We start from the raw sequence: 19,953 nt of genomic DNA on the forward strand, positions 1-19,953 counted from the left end.
CTTCTCACCTGTGCGGCCCCAATGGCTCTGCTGGCTTAGGCTCCCTTAACTGCCAGACCCTCACCTGCCCCGCGGTGAGGTCTGTTTCCTCCCAGATGCCCGCGGGCTCTCTAAGGGGTGGGGCTTCGCCGGGAGGTGGGGGAAAGAGGAACTTCGGTCCAATCACAAAGGTACCCAGGAGTTTGGGTGCCGAAAGGGCGGGATCATCTGTAGAAGGTGCCAATGAGGAGCCGAGATAGATGAGGATTCGCTGAACCAATGAGACAAGGACACACGATGGGCGGGCGATCTGGAAAGCGGGATCAATGAAGACGAAGGCGGGTCTAGTAACTGGAAGGAACCAATGAGGCTCGGTAGAGACGGCAGGAGGCCGAGGCGGTCACGAGTCGGGTTTCCCCATCCCAACGGAATCTGGAAATCCCAAGGCTGCGGTCTTAGACTCACTGTTGGGGAGCGGACGAGGAGAGCTACTGCTCTGGCCAGCCCTTCACTCTCCCCATCTCCATCACGGAGGCCGGAAGTGGAAGTGACGGACACGGAAGTGCCCTGCTGTTGCCGAGGGGACGGACCAGGCAGATGCCAACATGGCAGCGGTGGGGTCCGGCGGTTCCAACGCGGCGGCTGGGCCAGGGGCGGTCTCCGCGGGGTCGTTGGAGCCTGGAACCGCTAGTGCGGGTGAGACAGGCTGTGGTCGACCCGGTGGCGGTGGGGCGAGGGTCAGGATCGCTGAGGGGTCAGGAAGGTTCCTCACTGAAGCGAGAGAGAGCATCCCGTATGGACCGACCTATGTGTGTATGTAGCGGGGGGGGTTGGGGAGGGAGGACGGAATGGCTATTGTGAGTGTGTTGGAAAGCGGAGAAGAGACCTTTCTGAGGGTGATGGGAGGGTCCCTTCTGCATATGGACAGTAGAGATCATTCTGAGTCTGGGGGGTTTTAGCCTTTGGGGGAGGCTAAGACCACTAAGACCATTCTGAGTGTGTAGGGGGTCCGTCCTTAGAGCAGGGAGAGAGCATTTTGAGGTTAGGAACGTTGTTCCTTCTAGAAGAAAGAGGCTATTCTGAGGGTGGTGGTTTCTTGTATAAAGGGATAGGGGCTATTGTGAATTAGTGTGGGGCAGGTCCTTCCTTACCTGACTTAGAGGTCCATTTTGAGGATTGGGATGTCCATTATAAGGAGAGAAGACCATTCTGGGGGGTTCCTTCCTAATGCAGTAAGAGTTCCTTGTATATTGGAGTGGGAGGGTCCTTCCTTATATGGCAGAGAAAAGACATTCTAAGGGTGTGGAGCCCTTCTTTATAGCAGGGAGAGTTCGTTGTGAGTGTGAGTTGAACAAGGAATGATTCCTTGGCTGGAGGTAGGAGCGGTGCTGTGGTGGGAGGATGACAGGACCATGTGGAGTATAGGGGAATATTTCCTTATGTCCTCGAGGGAACCAGACCATGCTTGGTGCAGTAACCATTTATTATATGGAGTTCAATCCTAGAGACTGTGGAGGAATTATTTCTTATGTTTGTGAAACCATTCTGGGTCAGGAGGACTCTGGTGGTCATAGAAGGTAGGAGTTGGAGAGATAATTGTTAGTGTGAGGGAATGGAATAATATCTTAGATGGGAGAAAGACCATTCTTTAGGGGCTGGACATGCCTTATACCATGGTCTCATTCCCTGTATTTAGGTATCATTCTTTATATAGGACAACCCCTCATTAAAAAGAAGCATCATCTCATATAAACTTTCAGTTTGTTCACCCACAGAATGGAATCCTTGTAGCCCACTCAGAGATCAGAGCAGTGTAGGGGTCTACTGAGGTAATCCATATAAATCCTTTACCCCAGTGATAGACAGATGGTCAGCACTCAATAAATGTTGAGAATATGATTGGTATTCTGTGAGTTGCTTCTCACACAGAGGAGGGAGAGAGGGGGCCAAGTATGTCCAGCACCTGCTCCAGCCATTTCCTAATAGCTCAGCAAGGATTCTGGGTATGAGCTGGACAGGGTGAGGCCTACTTCCCCCTTTGTGGCTCTTCTGCCTGTTGAAGCAGTGGAAGTAGATGGGATTCAGACCCCATTGGGTCAGGATAGGGAGGCAGAGTGAGGAAGTGGCAATGGCTAGGAGGATCCTGGTTGAGAAAGGAGTGAAGGGGAAGGTGGTGGTGTGGCTGTGCCCCAGCATCTTCTGACCCCTTCTTCCTCCTTGCTCATTCCATTTCCCACAGCTCACCGGCGCCTCAAATACATATCCCTAGCTGTGCTGGTGGTCCAGAATGCCTCCCTCATCCTCAGCATCCGCTACGCCCGCACACTGCCTGGGGACCGCTTCTTTGCCACCACTGCTGTGGTCATGGCCGAAGTGCTCAAAGGTCTCACCTGCCTGCTGCTGCTCTTCGCACAAAAGAGGGGTATGAGACAGCAAGGGGAGAGGGCTGCACTGGAGTCAGTGGGTGGGACTGTGTGTGTGTGTGTGTGTGTGTGTGTGTACCCATGCCCATATGGAGGGTTTGCTGGGGGAATATCACTATATCACTGTGTCTCTGAAACCACCTGGGGAGTGTGTAAGTGCAGCTCATCTGCCTTATCACTCCAGCTATGAGTAGCTGCATCCACACTTTTATTGTACTCCTAACATCTGGGAGCTGGCCTCTGTGGACTGTAGGAGTGAGACAATCTGTGTCCATAAGGTAGTAGGGGATACTTAGGTTCATTTATTTCCCTTTAACTTTGCATTTTGGATAACTTTAAACATACACAAACTCGGAGAGAATAATAAAATATTAAAATGTTCATGTACCCATCAGCCAGATTCATCAATTGTCAACTCATGGCCACTCTGCCATTAACAGTATCAGTGATTATCCACTCCTCTACACTGAGTATATGTACACTCAATCTACATGTCTGCCTACCTATCCACCCCCTGCCTTATTACACTGCAGTATGTCCCACATGTAGTAAGTATTATTTTGAAGTAAATCCCCCACCCTCTTACTATCAAAATAAATATTTTGGTACATTAAAAAATAACCACAATATCTAAAAATCATACATCAAAAAATTAACAGTAATTCTTAAAATTAACAAAATATTCAAATATCCAGTCATTTAATCAGATTTACAATGCTTTCTCAAATATCATAAGAATTTTTAAGAATTTGGGGACGCCTGGGTGGCTCAGCAGTTGAGTGCATCTGCCTTTGGCACAGGGTGTGATCCTGGAGTGCCGGGATCGAGTTTCACGTTGGGCTTCCTACATGGAACCTGCCTCTCCCTCTGCCTATGTCTCTGCCTCTCTGTGTCTCGCATGAATAAAAAAAGAATTTTTAAGAATTTGTTTCAATCTGGTTTATATAAGGTCAGTGCCTTGTAATTCATTATGGCTTCTAGGTCTGTTAACCTCAGGGGTTCCCACCCAGTTCTTTTTTTTTAAGATTTTATTTGTTTGTTCATGAGAGACACACAGGCAGAGGGAGAAGCAGGCTCCCCCCAGGATCACACCTTGAGCCAAAGGCAGATGCTCAACCACTGAGCCACCCAGGCACCCCTTCTCTAGCTCTTTTTGATCTGTAGTAAATTTGTTGAAGAGAGCAGGTCGTTTGTCTTGTATATTTTGGATAGCTTGGATTTTGCTGGCTGCCTCCCTGTGGTATCATTTAACATGTTCTTCTACCCCCTGTATTTCCTATAAGTTTGATTTTATCTACTAATTTAAACACCTTCCTAAAGGCCAGCTTTAAAATGTTGCCAGTTGTTTCTCTATAAAGGCCTTACTAGGGTGCCTGTGTGGTTCATTTGGTTAAGCATCAGACTCTTGATTTCAGCTCAGGTCATGATCTCAGGGCTGTGGGATTGAGCTCCATGTTGGCTCTTTACTCAGCAGCAGGGAGTCTGCTTGAGATCCTCTCCCTCTGCCCCTGCCCCCCATTTGTGCTTGCACACTCCCTCTCTAATAAAGAAATCTTTGGGATCCCTGGATGGCTCAGTGGTTTAGTGCCTGCCTTCGGCCCAGGGCATGGTCCTGGAGTCCCGGGATCGAGTTCCACATCAGGCTTCCTGCATGGAGCCTGCTTCTCTCTCTGCCTGTGTCTCTGCCTCTCTCTCTGTCTGTGTCTCTCATGAATAAATAAATAAAATCTTTAAAAAAAATAATAAAGAAATCTTCAAAAAAATAAAGGCCTTGCCTGTGTAGAGAATGCAGGTGTACATTCTACCTCTGCTGTCAGTATTTACACTGAAGAAAACATTTTCTTTAATTTTTAAAAGATTTATTTATTTGAGAGAGAAAGATTTATTTATTTGCAGGGAGAGAGAGAGAAAACAGGCTCCCTGCAAAACAGGGAGCTCGACACAGGGCTTGATCCTAGGAACCCGGGATCAGGACCCAAGCTGAAGGGGCACCCAACCAACTGAGCCACCCAGGCACCCCAAGAAACCTTTTTTTAAGACTTTATTTATTTGACAGCACAAGCAGGAGGAGCGGCAGGCAGAGGGAGAGGGAGAAGCAGGTTTCCCGCCAGGCAGGAAGCCCAGTGTGGGGCTCGATCCCAGGACCCCAGGATCATGATGTGAGCTGAAGGCAGATGCTTAACCAACTGAGCCACCAGGTATCTCTGAAGAAAACATTCTTTCCCATTCATTAGCTCCATGTGGCCCTGGGAGGCAGCAGTTTGGAAACTCACCTGTTCTTTTTTTTTTTTTTTTTAATTGAAGTATAGTTGACATATACAGTTAACCCTTGAACAACATGGGTTAAACTGTGCAGGTCCACTTAGATGCAGGGTTTTTTTTTAAGATTTTATTTATTCATGAGAGAGAGAGAGAGAGAGAGAGGCAGAGACGCAGGCAGAGGGAGAAGCAGGCTCCATGCAGGGAGCCCGATGTGGAATTCGATCCCGGGACTCCAGGATCACGCCCTGGGCCAAAGGCAGGCGCCAAACCGCTGAGCCACCCAGGGATCCCAAGATGCAGGTTTTTTCCTAATAAATACAGTACAGTACTAAAAATGTATTTTCCTCATGCTTTTCTTTTTCTCTGGTGTACTTTATTATAGGAACACAGCATATAATACATGTACAAAATACATATTAATGAACTGTTTATATTATCAGTAAGGCTTCCAGTCACTAGGAGGCTATTAGGAGTTAAGTCTGGGAGTGAGGGGTATCAAAAGTTCTATGTGGATTTTTAACTGTGTGGGGGAGTCAGTGCCCTAACTCTTGAACAAGGGTCACCTATAATATTAGTTTCAAGTATACAACATCGTGCTGGAACAATTCTTTACATTACACAGTGCTCACCACGATCAGCGTAGTCCTCATACAAAGTTGTTACCATATTACTGGCTGTGTTCCCTATGCTGTACTTTTCATCTCTGTGACTGACTTGTTTTTATAACTAGAAGTTTGTACCTTTTCACCCGCTTCACCTATTTCACCCATCTCCCAACTGGCAAGCACAGTTCTCTAGGAGTCTGTTTCTATTTTTGTTGTTTGTTTTGTTTTTAAATTTATTTTATTTAGATTTTATTTATTTATTCACAAGAGACACACAGAGAGAAAGAGGCAGAGACATAGGCAGAGGGAGGAGAAGCAGGCTCTATGCAGGGAGCCCGATATGGGACTTGATCCTGGAACTCCAGGATCATGCCTTGGGCCGAAGGCAGACGCTCAACCGTTAAGCCACCCAGGCATCCCTGTTTGCTTTGTTTTTTAGATTCCACAAGTCAGTGAAATCATTTGTCTTTTTGGGTCTGACTTCTTTCACTTAGCGTAATGCCCTCAAGGTCCATCATCTGCTCTGGGTTTTTTTTTAAGATTTTATTTATTTATTCACGAGAGGCAGAGACAAAGGCAGAAGGAGAAGCAAGCTCCCTGTGGGGCCCAATGTGGGACTCCATCCCAGGACCCCGGGATCACTTGAGCTGAAGGCAGATGATAACCATTGAGCCACCCAGGTGCCCCCTATCTTTTTTTTAAATCTTCTCTGCTATCAATTGATTCTGAGACACTTTCCAGTGCTCACTGTGGCAGGCCCTGCTCCGGCCATGGAGGCTGCATCCTGCCCACAGAGGGCTGATATTTTACGTGAGGAGAAACAAATAGGCACAGACTTAATCGCAGGCCTTTGCCTCTAATCTACAATTTCAACCCCTCTCCCATGTTTTTTTTCCTGAATTAGTTTTGTGGTAAAACTTGGCCTGACCTAACGTAGGGCTATTTGTATATAGGTGGTTTTTAATTTTTCTCATTTGGTGTGGACATTTACCCAGGTTGCCACAGAAATAGGAATGTGTGTGATTATGGTGCACAGCCCTATGCGTGTGGCATGTGTTAATGTGAAGTGCATGCTAGATACACCATGTTACCTTCCTAACACTTAGAAAATGTCAAACACCCAAATCCCTAGGCCCAGAGGATTTGGGTAAGGGGTTCAAGAGTGGTAATTACTCCTGGGATTAATGCTATGAAAGGTAAGGACAGGGTTTTGTGAACGAGCCTTCAGCATGAGTTCCTGTGATAACCTTGTGCAGTGGTTGTGGGGTTTTCACAGAGGAACAACACTAACTGAGACTTAAAAGATGAACTGCAAAGAAGTGGGGTGAGATTTGCAGAGGCCTTACTCCTCAGGAGGGTGTTCTCATGTGTTGGTGGGAGCAGGTCCCTGCCAGACTTTTCTGCTTAATATAGTCAAGCTTCCAGGGACACCTGAGTGGCTCAGTAGTTGAGTCCCTTTGGCTCAGGTTGTGATCCCAGGGTCCTGGGATTGAGTCTTGCCTTGGGCTCCCTGCAAGGAGCCTGCTTCTCCCTCTGCCTGTGTCTCTGACTCACTCTGTATCTCTTATGAATAAATAAAATATTTAAAAAAATAGTCAAGCTTCCACTCTTCCATATGGCAAGGACAGACATGTCACTTGTTTGTAGGGCTGACAGGGATGTGCATCCGAATGGGATATGGTCCCTGCCCTCAGGCAGCTCTTAGGCCAGTTAAAGAGCTAGGATAAGTGTAAAAGTTGAGTCTCAAACCTCCCCTCCGGTCAGCAGGCTTGCTAAGGCTTCTACCTCACGAGCTAGCTAATGCTGACTATTTCACTGGACATACACGTGTATTGAGTGCTTGCCCCGAATGGGACACTGCCAGGGAGGTGGGCTGTATGCTGTGTGAATACAGTCCGTGATTCTCAGACACAGAGTTAAGGACGATTGGTGTCCGTTAAACTGAGAGCTGAAAGGTCTCCCAGAGCTGCAGTTGTACTGCAGGGAAACTGAGAGTGCAGACCGCCTCTGAGCCCCTGGGAGGTCAGGGCAGGGGTGAGGAGACACAGGAATAGGCCCAGTCCTGGCCCTCAGAGGATCTGCAGCACTAAAGGGAGGCTGTCCTTCCCCCCACGTAGGTAACGTGAAGCACCTGGCACTCTTCCTGCATGAGGCTGTCCTGGTGCAGTATGTGGACACACTCAAGCTCGCAGTGCCCTCCCTCATCTACACCCTGCAGAATAACCTCCAGTATGTGGCCATCTCCAACCTGCCAGCTGCCACGTTCCAGGTGAGCCCCAGGCCCAGCACAGCCTTTGGCAGAACTGGCTGGGATGGGGGAGATGTGATGCTGGTGAGGGAGGGTTGCAGAGGGCATGATCTGTGTCACCTTTGCCACACCCTCGGTGTCTTCATCCATGAGAACTGGGAATGGGAATGCCTCCATGCCAGTATGCTGGGACAGCTGAAAGAAATAATCCCCGGGAAGAGCCCTTGGTTGGCATTGGTGAGCTTTTGGCTGTTTGCAGGTGGCCCTGGAACACAGTTAAAGAGTGTGGAGCCAGGCTCTCTGGGTTCAAATCCCACCTCTGCTACTTTCCAGCTGTGTGCTCTTTGGGCAAGTTGCATAACCCCTCTGTGGCTTCTCATTCTTCCATTGCATGTTACAATAGTATCTGCTCCATAAGTGAGAGCACTAAATGAATGGATTCATATCAAGTGCTCAGACCCACACTGGCACAAAAGCAAGCACTGTGTAAATGTGTGCCAACATTATCGTTGTGGCTGATTTGTTTCCATTAGTACATATTTATCAAGACACACACATGCGTGCGTGTGCCTCATCAAGGAGCCAGTCACTCCGTCATTAACCTGCATAAGCTGGTTCACACACAACAGCTGTATTTTACAGATGATGTCTGGACCGAGTTGGTCCAAGTGCTTCATTCCTTATCACACAGCCAGAAAATTTGGAGGGGATGTGGACTCGGGTGTGGCCCAGGACTTCCTTGCATAGCTGTGGACTTTCTGGGAAGCAGCTCAGAGCTCTTTAGCTACCTGTCAGTCAGTGGCCAATAGCTGGATCTTTTTTTTTTTTTTTAAGATTTTATTTATTTGAGAGAAAGAGTGAGAGCACGAGCAGGGAGCCCAACATGGGGCTTGATACTGGGACTCCAGGATCATGAACCAAGCCAAAGGCAGATGCCCACCTGCCTGAGCCACCCTGGCGCCCCTGGCTGGCTGTTCTTGTCACCTGCCCTGCCCCGTCCCTCCCCCTGGGCACGTGGGGTGGGGAGGTGGGGAACAGCCCCTAAGTGCCTTCCGCATTGGTGGCCCACCCCCCTGCAGGTGACGTACCAGCTGAAGATCCTGACCACGGCGCTGTTCTCCGTGCTCATGCTGAACCGCAGCCTTTCCCGGCTGCAGTGGGCCTCCCTGTTGCTTCTCTTCACTGGAGTTGCCATTGTCCAGGCACAGCAAGCTGGTGGTGGGGGCCCTCGGCCACTGGATCAGAACCCCGGGGCAGGCCTTGCAGCCGTCGTGGCCTCGTGTCTGTCCTCAGGCTTCGCGGGCGTCTACTTCGAGAAGATCCTCAAGGGCAGCTCGGGCTCGGTGTGGCTCCGCAACCTGCAACTGGGCCTCTTCGGCACGGCACTGGGCCTGGTAGGGCTTTGGTGGGCTGAGGGCACAGCCGTAGCCCGCCGTGGCTTCTTTTTTGGGTACACACCTGCCGTCTGGGGCGTGGTACTCAACCAGGCCTTTGGCGGGCTGCTGGTGGCTGTTGTCGTCAAGTACGCCGACAACATCCTCAAGGGCTTTGCCACCTCCCTGTCCATTGTGCTGTCCACTGTTGCCTCCATCCGCCTCTTTGGCTTCCACGTGGACCCATTGTTTGCCCTGGGTGCGGGGCTGGTCATCGGTGCGGTCTACCTCTACAGCCTTCCCCGAGGCACCGCCAAAGCCATAGCCTCCACCTCCGCCTCAGCCTCGGCCTCCACCTCTGGGCCCTGCACTCACCAGCAGCCTCCTGGGCAGCCGCCGCCACCCAAGCTGTCTTCCCATCGCGCAGACCTCAGCACGGAGCCCTTTCTGCCGAAGTCAGTGCTGGTGAAGTGAGGGTTGGTGGTGGTGGGGGGCCACAGGGAGGGGGACTGGGTAGAGGGTGTTGGGCATCCGGAGGGACTTCAGCTGCCACTAGGCCTGGCTCCTCTGGGATTGGAAGTGTTTTCTCCCAGGTCATGGAGACTTCTGCAGGGGCTTTGGAGTGGGCGTGGGGCATCACACGAACCCTTCCTTATAGACTGAGCCCCCTCCCCCTGGAGGGGGATCATGAGAGCTGCCTCCCCGGCCCCAGTGAACCCCTTTGGGGACTGGGTTGGCAGTATTGTCGTTCAAGGCCTTTCTTTGCCTGCCTGCCCTCAGCTGGAGGTGTCCTGTCTTCCACGCTCTCTCTGGAGAGCCCCTCCCAGCGGTCCCTCCTCCCTCTTTGTAAGGATAAATTGGACAAAAATTCTACAGCTCTTTAGAAACGGATGCCTACCTGTGGGGTTCCGCTTCCTGTAGCTTGAGGCCTTTTTGCCTCCCTCACAACCACAAGGGACCAGACCCTATTAGCAGCCCGGTCTTTTTTGTATGTGGCCTTGGGGCAGCTTTCCTGATGGGAGACCCTTGAAAATGGGCCTGTGAGCACCCCGGAGTGGGGGGAGGGGGACAGGTGGAGAGGAAGAGGAAGGAAGGGGTGGGAATTAAGATGTTCTGCATCAGCCTGGTCCAGGGGAGGGTGCGGTAGGGGCATCTGTTTTTAATGGTTTGGGAATTTGTGGTATAATCAGATAATGAATGATCCAGGGTGTGGGAAAAGCCGGTGGGGGAGGTCCTTGGAGTGGCTGAATCTCATTGAATCTAAGACACTGTCAGTTGCCGGATGCAGGGTTCTTGTCTGAGACAGCCCAAGAGGGAAAATAAAGCTGCCAATCACACTGTTGATACGCACTAGCTGTATGAGGCACCCTCACCGTCACAGGGTGAGGGTGTCTTCAAATGCTGAAATGTGGAACCTGTCCCCTGCACTCCCCAAAGCTTATTAACCCCTTAACCGTCTCCCAGGATGTGTGTGTACGTGTGCGTGTGCACGCGTGCATCTATATCTACGCACGCGCAAGAGATGCCTGGGCTGTCTTTGCTCTATGTACATAGGGTCGTTGGATCTTTATTTTTAATTAATTTGTTCTGATTTTTCTGGTTTGTTTTCTAAGGAACTGTAATGAACAAATATCAGGAGACCCAATGCCAAATAAAGATGTTGTATTTATTTAGTCCACGTGTAGCTTTCTGACCCAGGGGACTCTCTGCGTGGGCTATTACTAACCCCAGGACTACCAGCCTCACCACTGTCGCCCTCGCTTGCTCAGGACACCCACCTGCCAGCCCACCCCAGCTCTCTGTGTTTTTCTTTTCCTCCCCGTTCCCACCACAGGTTGCTCACCAAGGTGAAGGGTTCGTAGCTGCTGGGATTGAAGACGCTGGCTTGGCCTCGTTCTCCCTTCTTGCCCTGGCCCAGCTGGGACCAAACTCTGATCAGTACTAGGGGTGGGGGGAGGTAGACACTGAACTCCAACTTGGCCTCACCACCTCCTGCTCCCATGCAGGGGTGACACAAGCAAACTCTGGTAATGAGGGTGGGACAGGACCCACGTTGGCCTCCAGCCCATCACCCCCATAGCCCTGCCACTCCCGCACTTTCTTAGGTGAGTTTTTGCAAATAAAATGTGTTTTGCATCTTGCCGGCTTGGGTTGGGAAGCCTCAAAAGCGCATGGAAAGAAAGCACTCAGGCCCCATGGGCACGATCCATTGAAAAGCTTTTATTAAAAACCCTGGGGATGGCAGTGGGGTGATGGGGAGGCTCAGTCCTGTTGCTTGGTTCGGGAGGCCTCAGCATTGGCCCGGAGCACAGCTCCCGGAGACGGGTAGGGACGCTGCTGGAAGAGCGGCCCCGCTGCTGTGGTGTCTGCGCCCGTCTTGGCTTCATTCCGCTTGGGGAGTCCTGTTGACCACGTGCCCCTGGGAGTGACAGGGATTAGGGAATATGGGTTAGAGGTTGGGAATATGAAATGTGATAGGCACTCTGCACTCCCCGCTCCCCCCGCCAACCCCAACAACTGACAAACGGGGGGAAGGAGATAGGAAAAAAAGGAATGATCATCAGCACAAGGGAGTCCAGAGAAAAGAGGACTCATGAGGGGTTCTCCTACCGAGGCGCGTCCGAGTAGGAGCTGGGGTCCATGGGGTCTAACTCTTCATCCTTCCGGCTTGCCGCTGAGGAAGGTGGCACAGTGAGGTCTCCAGTGGAGGGACAAGGAGCCCCTGATCACAAACTCCCCCATCCCATGAAGAAATGGGGTGCCTGGGTGCCATGGCGCACAACACCTTGTCCCAGGCCCCAGGTTCAGGCAATCGCGTGGGCAGAGCGAGGGCTTCCCTTACATGGCTCGCCCGTGATGCCTCACCCATCGTACTTGAGTCCTGCCCTGCTGCTCAGCTTACCCTTCTTGCTCTTGGGGTAGGGAGCCAGCTCCTCTCTGCGATGATGGCGCCGCTCCTTGCTCTCTTCCCTGTCTGACTTGTCATACCCGCGGTCCCGGTCCCGGTCCCGGTCCCGGTCTCTCTCTCTGTCCACTTTGTCATAACCACGTTCTCGATCTCTGTCAGACTTCTCATGGCTCCGGTCCGACTTCTCATGGCTCCGGTCTGACTTCTCGTGGCTCCGGTCTGGCTTCTCATGGTTCCGGTCTGATTTCTCGTGGCCACGCTCCAGCTTCTCCTCAGCATCTGGGGACACAAAAGCCTTGAAGTGACCTTCCTCCTTCCATCTCTCAGGACCCAGCAGCCTCTGCCGTCGACCACCTCCCTTGCCTGGGGGGGGGGGGCCTTCCCATCTCCCCAGCCCCATGCCTGCTCCACTATCATGTACCTGACCCCTCTCTGAGGACTCCAGAAGCACTTGGGGCACCCTTATCTGCCCTTGGGTCTGCCAACTCACCTGCATTATTGCTCCTGAGTTTCTTGGCAGATTTGGTAACGACGGAGTTGGGGTCATGCGGGGAGAGCCAGGATACGAGGTCGGTGTCCACATTCCAGTAGTAAGGGAGCCCACTGTGGGGCAGTGGGATAGAAGTATGGACACAGGGAAGGAGGAAGGGGAGGGGTGTCAACACAGACGTCCTCTCCTTGTAGCCTCCACTCCTGTCTCCCCAGTCTCTATCTATGCCTGCCCCATGTCAGAAGCCCAGAAGGAGGACCCCCAGACCTCTTTCCTGTGTTCCCCATTTACCCTAAAGCCAGGCAGGCCCAGAGCCAGCACAGGAAAGGTCAAGTCAGATGTCAGACTCTCCGCCCCCCGCCCTAGTTCCCCAGGCTCACCAGGATGGGTCAAACACTTTGTACCAGCTTGGTGGCAGGCCCTCCAACCGGGTGGCCTCATAGTCCACAGGGTCATCATCGTAGTCCTCAGCAATAATCTCTTCCTCTGGTTCTGGCAGGATAGCAGGGTGGAGGAAAGCAGTAAGGACCAGAGGAATTCTTATCCTGCAGTCAGAGCCTGGAGACACGCTCAGACTCACATGGACCATGTGTGTGCGTGTGCCAGGTCTCACCTTCTATGGCAAATATCACATTCCAAATCCAAGTGTCTGAAGATCAGGGGATTTGCCAAAAAACTTACCTAAATCTGTTCTGTTTCTGGGTTCAGATAAGATTTGAGATTTGATATCCTGTTACCGAAACCTATCTGGTTTCAGATTTTAGACAAGGATTCATCAAAACAAATGTATCCTCCAGTTCCTGAGTTCAGGAAGCATGTGACACCACGCTATCCCAATCTATTTGGATAAAATGAGTTTGAACAGTAAGCGGTTTATCTGAAAAACAAAATGCCCAAATCTATTCAGCTCCCAAGCTTGGTAAATATGGGGTTTCTGATTCTGTATATTGAGTAGCAAGTCTGGATGGGAAAGGATATATCCAAACACTGCTCCGCATCCATTCAGTTCCGAGGCCTGACATACAGCAGGCCTACAACAGCTGTCAGTTACTATCAGTAGAATAAAAGAGATGTATGTTGTCAGCTCGGTACATGACCCTCAGTAGACCTATGACAGATTTTGGCTGTGGACATAACTGACAATGAAATGTATATGTCAGCAACAGCATAGTGCCTGTCACACAATAGGCCCAAAGTGAGTATTAGCTATAATCATCAGAATTGTTAGTAAGAGATATATACCATCAGCACAGGGCCTGGTACTCAACAGGCTTAAAATTAGCAACGACTGTTACCAGTATTATTAACCACAAGATCTATATGCCTGGCACAGAGTAGCTTGTAACAGATGTCATTTATTAATAAGGTGAAAATAAGATGTAATCCAGTGCCTAGCACACTGCAGCCCAAAACAGATGCCAGTTTTTACCATGATCGATAATAAGGTGTAAATATTAGCAGGAACAGCACAGCAGGTAGAAATGATAGATCCTACCATCATTTTCTACCACTATGTGTATGCCAAGCACCTAGACCCAAAATACATGTCAGCAATTGATATGGTGATCAATAAGGTATAGATCACCAACATAGTGCCTGGCCTCACAACACGTCTAAAATAATGTGATCAGTAGCGTAAAGAACCCAGTATCCGCATCCCCCCTACCGTCTAGGGAAAATGTCAGCTCTCCTTACTGTCAGCTACTTTATAATAACTTCCACGGATCGTCTGATGGATTGCGCGTGGCATACAACAGACCCCAAAAAGGCATTAACTGTCAATATTAAGGATGAAACATGTATTCCCCACCCCCACCCCAGCCCGCGGTAGGAATGGATATCAGAAATCCACACCGTTAACAATACACGCCACGCCACTGACTGATGCGCGGTAGGCCCACGCTAGGTATCGAGTGGCGGTATCAACAACGAAGTGCCTGTCAAGCCAGGCACATTGTAGGCCCAACCGCTTTTAGCTCACTCACCGGGCTCCAGATGTTTGAGGATGCCTCTCTTGGCCAAGCGGGTCTGCAATGCAACAGGCAGCGGCATAGCGGATAACAGGCAGACCTAGGGACAGACGGATGAACAGACACGCTCACAAAAAACAACCCAGCTCAAGTGAGGATTCAAATCCCGACCTAAAACCGAGCGCCTCCTCCCGGCATATATCCCTCACTTACCCACCTGCACCAATGGCTGGGTAGACGGAACCTACAGGCTAAAAGATGGAATATAAGTGGCGATGACACCCAAACTCTCACCAACCCTCCCCTCGAGGCTGGGTGTTCCAAGACCCTGTTCCTCGCCCAGGCCCAGGCTCCGCCCACCGCCGAAGGGGCCAAGCTCAGTTCCCCCGCGCTCCCGGAATGAGCTCACCCAACGTCCCCCAAAGACTGCTGGGTGGGAGGAACCAAAGCGCTGGGACGGGGGAGCAAAATGAAGCACCTCTTCCGGCTGCAAAAAATGCGCCCACCCTGACATTACCAATGCAATCACGCGAGCAGTGGAAAGCTGACAGGTCGGCCACCTCTCTCTCGTCCCCGCTAGGATCACGAGAACCACACGACGGCCTTCTCCCAAAACACCAAAAGAGGTCCTCTCTCCCCGACGCTTGAGGTATCTGGGCGACGCACAGGCTGCAGTGGAGATGACGCAAACTCGGTGGCCAATGAGAGCGTGTCCCTGCCCTGATGAGCAGCAACACGACCCAATCGGTGGCCTGGAATAGGTGGACAGCTCGGCGCCTGTGTGCGTTTACAGTGGGGGCGTGGCCTGGCCGGGCTTTAGCCGGACTGCGCGGCCAGACGCCGGCGCCATGGAGGAGTACGCTCGGGAGCCTTGGTACGGCGATGGGCACAGGCCTCGGGACTGTTGCTGCGGCGCCACCGCCAGCTGTGGGAGGCGGGCGGGGGAGGCGCTGGCCACACCGCGCCACGTCCCAGACTCGGGAGACTCTTAGACGTTTGTGGTCTCCTTCCGCTCCCCTCCGCTTCGTTCCTCTCACTCGGGCTCCGTTAAGAGAGGCCGCAGCTGTGAGCCCGGAGAAGGTGCGGTGCAGGGACCAACCACTCAACGTTTCCTCAGACTCCGTATCCCCTCCCCCGTCCCTCTTTGTTGAGGAAAAGAGACACGCTGGTCGAATCCATTCCAGCTTGGGGGGTGGTGCGGGGTCGAGCGGAAATCCCCAGGGTTACCACGCGTGGCTTTTCCCAGGTCGCTTTAGTGGATGGGGGCGGGGCTGGGTGAACCTGTGGCGGACGGACTGGATCCTCCCCACGGCCTGCGCTTGGTTTTTCCCAGTTGTGATCGGTTAAAAGAGAGGGAAGACGGGATTTGGTTGGACGTGCTCATCGTCGGGGACGGAGGTGCGACCCCGTCCTGCTTTAATAACAGTACTAGCAAATTAACACTTTCACAGCGCTGACTTAAAGGTGCTGACTCTGCGTGTCTCATCAGTTCATTTAGTCTTTGATAGTGGTAAAGCAGTTGGCGAATTCCTTGCTTGGCCTCGAAGGAGGGGCGGGCGAGCAAAGACTAATACTTTTCCCCTTTTGCACCATTTCTTGCTCAAACGAGGGGAGAAATAATCTCATTATTTGAAGTGCTGCTTCCCATTCGGGTGACTTGGTCTCTCCCAATTGGAAAGAATCCGTGCACCATGGCGGGGGAAGAGGGGCTCACTTAACCCACCCTCCCCTTTTGGCTTGCAGCCCATGGCGAATTGTGGACGATTGCGGTGGAGCCTTCACTATGGGTGTCATCGGCGGTGGAGTCTTCCAGGCCATCAAGGGCTTCCGCAATGCCCCTGTCGTGAGTCGTGGCCTTCCCTGGGTAGTGTGGGGGTCCTGCCATGCCCACATGGGATACTGCGATGAACACTGCGTGGAGCTGCCATAACTCGCTCATTACGGTGCGGCTAGCCTACTATGTGCCAGGCCTGACTCCAGGATCTGTGGTTTGGGGTGAACTGCAAACACGGCTCTCTGTCCCTCTCCCTGCACCACCCAGCTGGAGCTCCTCTGTGGAAATGCTGTGCCGTGAAAACGGTCATTACCAAACTCTAAATGTATGCGCAAAGCCAGAGAGATTTTCCCCAGAGACAGATTCTGGGTCAGAAACCTGGATACAGGGAAGTGACAAGAGTTTAACTGGCAGAAAGCAGACAGCCTTAAAGTTAAGAAAATGCTTTTAATGTGACCTAATCAATTCTCTTTCTGACCACCCTCTTCCAAGATCTTAACCAAACGTCCTGGCTTTAAGTGCTATCCATTTACCAAGGTCTTTGCAATTTATATACCTAGTCCTGTCTCTCCCCTCAACTCCTGGAACTCTTTCCCAGATCTTTGCCCACATTTTCTGTTTTCATCCTCAAGGCCTCAACACAAATGCCCCCTCCTTTAGAGTCCTTTCCCAACCCCCCAGTTATTATCATGTCTATCCTATTTCCTCTACGGTCTGTATGGCTGTGTAAAGCTGCCTTGTTTATCTGTACCTCTGCTAGGGATCTGTCTCTCCCACTGTTATGTGAGCTTTGAGAGGGCAAAAGCTAGGTCTGTCTCATTCACCATCCCTGCATACAGCCTGGTGCCTGGGATAGGTGCTAGTAGTAACATTGGATGAATGCGAATTTCTCAACTCACGGCTGAGAACGCCCAAGTTAGGGTGCTCCACAGCCTCCTAGTTCTCAGCCACTGCTCCACATCTCTACTTCTGACAACCCGTGACCCGTCGTGTTCCCTGTCTTAAAAGCTAGAAACCCTGCCTGCCAGGGGCCTCAGCCCTATTCTGACTCCCTGCCTCCTCACTTTTCCCAGGGATTTCGGCACCGATTGAGAGGTAGTATCAATGCTGTGAGGATCAGAGCCCCGCAGATTGGAGGTAAGAGGCTTGGAGAGATCTAGGAGATATGCAAAGTTGGGGGTAGCTGCTCCTTTGGTTCTAAAAGTTTTTTTTTTAATTAATTTTTTTTAATTTTTATTTATCTACGATAGTCACACACACACACAGAGAGAGAGAGAGGCAGAGACATAGGCAGAGGGAGAAGCAGGCTCCATGCACCGGGAGCCCGACGTAGGATTCGATCCCGGGTCTCCAGGATCGCGCCCTGGGCCAAAGGCAGGCGCTAAACCGCTGTGCCACCCAGGGATCCCTGGTTCTAGACTGCAAATTGGGGTCCACATTCCAGCCCCAACTCTGCCTGGGACAGTGATGTTTCCCAATAATTTAATATGGGGGGGGGGCAAGAATGTGGATTCTGGAGTTTAAATCCGGGCCCTGGATCTTCCCTGATGCATGATTTTGGGTTTGTGGCTTCCTTTGCCCAAACCTCATCGGTAACATGGAGATGATGATAGCCATAACCACTGAAATTGTTTTGTAATTTATGTTATTTATGTTTATGTAACTTATATAGTACTCACTAAGTGCTGGCTGCCCTGCTAAGTACTTTAATAATATTAACAAATTTAAGACTTCAGAAGTCAAATGACATGCAGTGCTGAAAACAGGTCCTGGCACACAGTAAAGCCTCAATAAACACTTTAACTATCATACCATTAACTGGTTTTTGTAACCTGTTTTTGTCTCCCTTAAACCAGTATCAGAATTCTACCTCTATGTGATGGTTAGGAAGAACAGTGTTGCTCTGTTAAAAGCCACATAAAAGATAAATCTGCTTGTAAACATTTGTCAAACAAAGGTGAGGGGAATGCCGATGGCAATTAGAGATTGCTTGAAGAAGGAGCCATCCCTGGGGCAGATGGGGAATATCCCCTAGGAGTTTAACTATCTGCCGTTGTGTCTGGGTTTTTCTCCCCATTCATTGCCAGAGCATGCAGGCCTTGGAAGTCCCCAGACCATGACCTGTGGATTCTTGGGATTCCTCAGGAACACTGATTAGGCCTTGCTCTCTGCAGGTAGCTTTGCAGTATGGGGGGGCCTGTTCTCCACCATCGACTGTGGCCTGGTGCGCCTGCGGGGCAAAGAAGATCCCTGGAATTCCATTACCAGCGGAGCATTGACTGGGGCTGTGCTGGCTGCCCGCAGTGAGTGCCCCCCGATCCTTGGCCCCAGCCCCTTCTGCCCTGTTCTCCTTGCCTTCACCTCTTTCTCCCTGCCGTTTCACTCTCCTAGGTGGCCCATTGGCCATGGTGGGCTCAGCAATGATGGGGGGCATCCTCTTGGCTCTCATAGAGGGTGTTGGCATCCTCCTTACTCGCTATACTGCCCAGCAGTTCCGCAATGGTGAGTACCTGGGAGACGGACACTAGTTGGGGAGAGGTGCAAAATGTTCTGACTGTACACTGCATCTCACTCTTACCTGATTCTTTCCTCTCCAGCACCCCCGTTCTTGGAGGACCCCAGCCAGCTACCCCCTAAGGAGGGTACCCCAGCCCCAGGCTATCCCAGCTATCAGCAGTACCACTAAGGAAGTGACTGTCTGTCATCACCACCGTGGGAGCTCCTCCTCCGTTCCCTCCCCGATGATCTACCTCGAAGGGAGGGCTGGCTCCCAGTTGGCCCTGGGACCCTCCAGAGAGGGCCTCTACTCTGTTCCCTTGTCCCAGGGCAGGGGGTGGGGCACCCCAGCTGCTCTGACGGATGGGTCCCCTTCTCTCTCAGGGCACCCCAACCCCAAATTCACATGTAACAAGTTCTCATCCCAGTCCCCTTTCCTGGCGCCCTGATGAGTATTTAAAGCCAATTTGAAATGCCTGTGTATGTACTTACTGAGCCACCCATAGGAGCCCCTCCTTAGGACAAGGGTCAGAGCCCTTTTCGGGGACCCAGAAGCCCTAGGATTTGGGAGTCCCGCAGAGAGCGGGCTCTAGTAAATGTTCGTGGGATAAATGAGCGGGAGGGGGGAATGAATCAAGGTTTAAATAGGTACATGAATAACGATGTGTGGGGGCCATGTGATGAATCGTAGGGAGACAGAGGAACAGGTTTGGGAAAGAAGTGAGAGAACAGAAAGGATTACTGGGGTTGGTATAGGGGCCAGGTAGTTCTGGACCTTGCAGCAGACCCCTCCCTCCCATTGCCCCCATTGCCAAGGCTGGGAAATCTGACCTCACAATGAATTCAGCTTTCTCTATACCAGTCATCTCATTTGTGAAGGTAACTTCCCTCTGTGTGACCTCACCATGGACCCAGGATAGAAGTAAGGGTCAGAAGGATCCAGCTTTCATGAGGAAGGTGCTCTGTGCCAGTCTCATCTCTTCTGTATCACAGATACGCTTCTGCTCCGTGATGCTCAGTGTTGCAGGTTTTTTTAAGGGCAACCATAAAATAACCAGAAATGAGGTTTCACATTGAGGTGGGGGAGTTACGGGAAAGAAATTTTTCTGGATGGACATTAACCCAAAACTGCTGTCTCTTCCACACAAACCTCCACGTGTATGGGGCAAACACTGTCACCACTGGGGTGCAAATGGCCCCATGGGAGACCCAGGAACTCTGTACAAGCTGTTAGAAAGAGGTGAAATGTCCTTAAAATAGCTTCCTGTGGGTAAAAATACCAGAGTTCCTGACCTCCCAACAGCCTCGATGCCTCAGTAGTAGCAAAACTGCAACCGAGCCTGCTGGAGTGCCTTGGTGCCAGGCAGTTTGCAGCTACCAGACTAAAGACTCCAGGGAAGCAAAATGTGGGGGTGGGCTTTGAGC

At 51.3% G+C, this 19,953-nt stretch overlaps 3 protein-coding genes across 11 annotated transcripts; 2 read left to right on the forward strand and 1 right to left on the reverse strand.

The window, feature by feature from the left end:
• Positions 1 to 268: 268 nt before the first annotated feature.
• Positions 269 to 11,031, forward strand: SLC35A2 (solute carrier family 35 member A2). Of its 3 annotated transcripts, none has more exons than XM_072817719.1 (5): positions 269 to 792; positions 2,219 to 2,401; positions 7,387 to 7,538; positions 8,597 to 9,345; positions 10,725 to 11,031. In XM_072817719.1, the coding sequence occupies exons 1-5, from the start codon at positions 585 to 587 to the stop codon at positions 10,750 to 10,752; spliced, it is 1,320 nt and encodes a 439-aa protein (XP_072673820.1). In that variant the 5' UTR covers positions 269 to 584; the 3' UTR covers positions 10,753 to 11,031. The 3 variants fall into 3 exon arrangements, with proteins under 3 accessions (XP_072673820.1, XP_072673822.1, XP_072673821.1); XM_072817720.1 differs by having other exon boundaries at positions 279 to 675; XM_072817721.1 differs by lacking the exon at positions 2,219 to 2,401 and having other exon boundaries at positions 269 to 675.
• Positions 11,032 to 11,090: 59 nt separating this feature from the next.
• Positions 11,091 to 14,935, reverse strand: PQBP1 (polyglutamine binding protein 1). 6 transcript variants are annotated; one of them, XM_072817728.1, is made up of 8 exons: positions 14,776 to 14,935; positions 14,476 to 14,509; positions 14,274 to 14,358; positions 12,693 to 12,780; positions 12,289 to 12,401; positions 11,793 to 12,077; positions 11,501 to 11,564; positions 11,091 to 11,309 (listed from the first exon to the last, which is right to left on the reverse strand). In XM_072817728.1, the coding sequence occupies exons 3-8, from the start codon at positions 14,338 to 14,340 to the stop codon at positions 11,153 to 11,155; spliced, it is 774 nt and encodes a 257-aa protein (XP_072673829.1). In that variant the 5' UTR covers positions 14,341 to 14,358; positions 14,476 to 14,509; positions 14,776 to 14,935; the 3' UTR covers positions 11,091 to 11,152. The 6 variants fall into 6 exon arrangements, with proteins under 6 accessions (XP_072673829.1, XP_072673826.1, XP_072673825.1 ...); XM_072817725.1 differs by having other exon boundaries at positions 12,669 to 12,780; XM_072817724.1 differs by having other exon boundaries at positions 14,472 to 14,509.
• Positions 14,936 to 14,979: 44 nt separating this feature from the next.
• On the forward strand, positions 14,980 to 19,005 carry TIMM17B (translocase of inner mitochondrial membrane 17B). Of its 2 annotated transcripts, none has more exons than XM_072817729.1 (6): positions 14,980 to 15,132; positions 16,002 to 16,101; positions 17,106 to 17,169; positions 18,207 to 18,335; positions 18,424 to 18,534; positions 18,630 to 19,005. In XM_072817729.1, exons 1-6 carry the CDS (start codon positions 15,107 to 15,109, stop codon positions 18,716 to 18,718), a joined length of 519 nt encoding a protein of 172 aa, XP_072673830.1. In that variant the 5' UTR covers positions 14,980 to 15,106; the 3' UTR covers positions 18,719 to 19,005. The 2 variants fall into 2 exon arrangements, with proteins under 2 accessions (XP_072673830.1, XP_072673831.1); XM_072817730.1 differs by having other exon boundaries at positions 15,101 to 15,338.
• The last annotated feature ends 948 nt before the right edge of the window (positions 19,006 to 19,953 follow it).

Source organism: Canis lupus, chromosome X (genome assembly GCF_048164855.1).
Source record: "Canis lupus baileyi chromosome X, mCanLup2.hap1, whole genome shotgun sequence".
Taxonomy (NCBI): domain Eukaryota; kingdom Metazoa; phylum Chordata; class Mammalia; order Carnivora; family Canidae; genus Canis; species Canis lupus.

Bases quoted from the DNA above. Each gene is read 5' to 3' on its own strand.
- SLC35A2 (XM_072817719.1), top strand. From the start codon at position 585: ATGGCAGCGGTGGGGTCCGGCGGTTCCAACGCGGCGGCTGGGCCAGGG. The intron at 793-2,218 runs GTATGTAGCGGG...CATTTCCCACAG, and splicing joins GTATGGACCGACCTATGTGT to CTCACCGGCGCCTCAAATAC. The intron at 7,539-8,596 runs GTGAGCCCCAGG...ACCCCCCTGCAG, and splicing joins TGCCAGCTGCCACGTTCCAG to GTGACGTACCAGCTGAAGAT.
- PQBP1 (XM_072817725.1), bottom strand. From the start codon at position 14,340: ATGCCGCTGCCTGTTGCATTGCAGACCCGCTTGGCCAAGAGAGGCATC. The intron at 12,781-14,273 runs GTGAGTGAGCTA...CTATCCTGCCAG, and splicing joins CCTCAAACATCTGGAGCCCG to AACCAGAGGAAGAGATTATT. The intron at 12,078-12,288 runs GTGAGTTGGCAG...TTGTGTCCCCAG, and splicing joins ACTCAGGAGCAATAATGCAG to ATGCTGAGGAGAAGCTGGAG.
- TIMM17B (XM_072817729.1), top strand. From the start codon at position 15,107: ATGGAGGAGTACGCTCGGGAGCCTTG. The intron at 15,133-16,001 runs GTACGGCGATGG...TTTGGCTTGCAG, and splicing joins GAGTACGCTCGGGAGCCTTG to CCCATGGCGAATTGTGGACG. The intron at 17,170-18,206 runs GTAAGAGGCTTG...TGCTCTCTGCAG, and splicing joins CAGAGCCCCGCAGATTGGAG to GTAGCTTTGCAGTATGGGGG.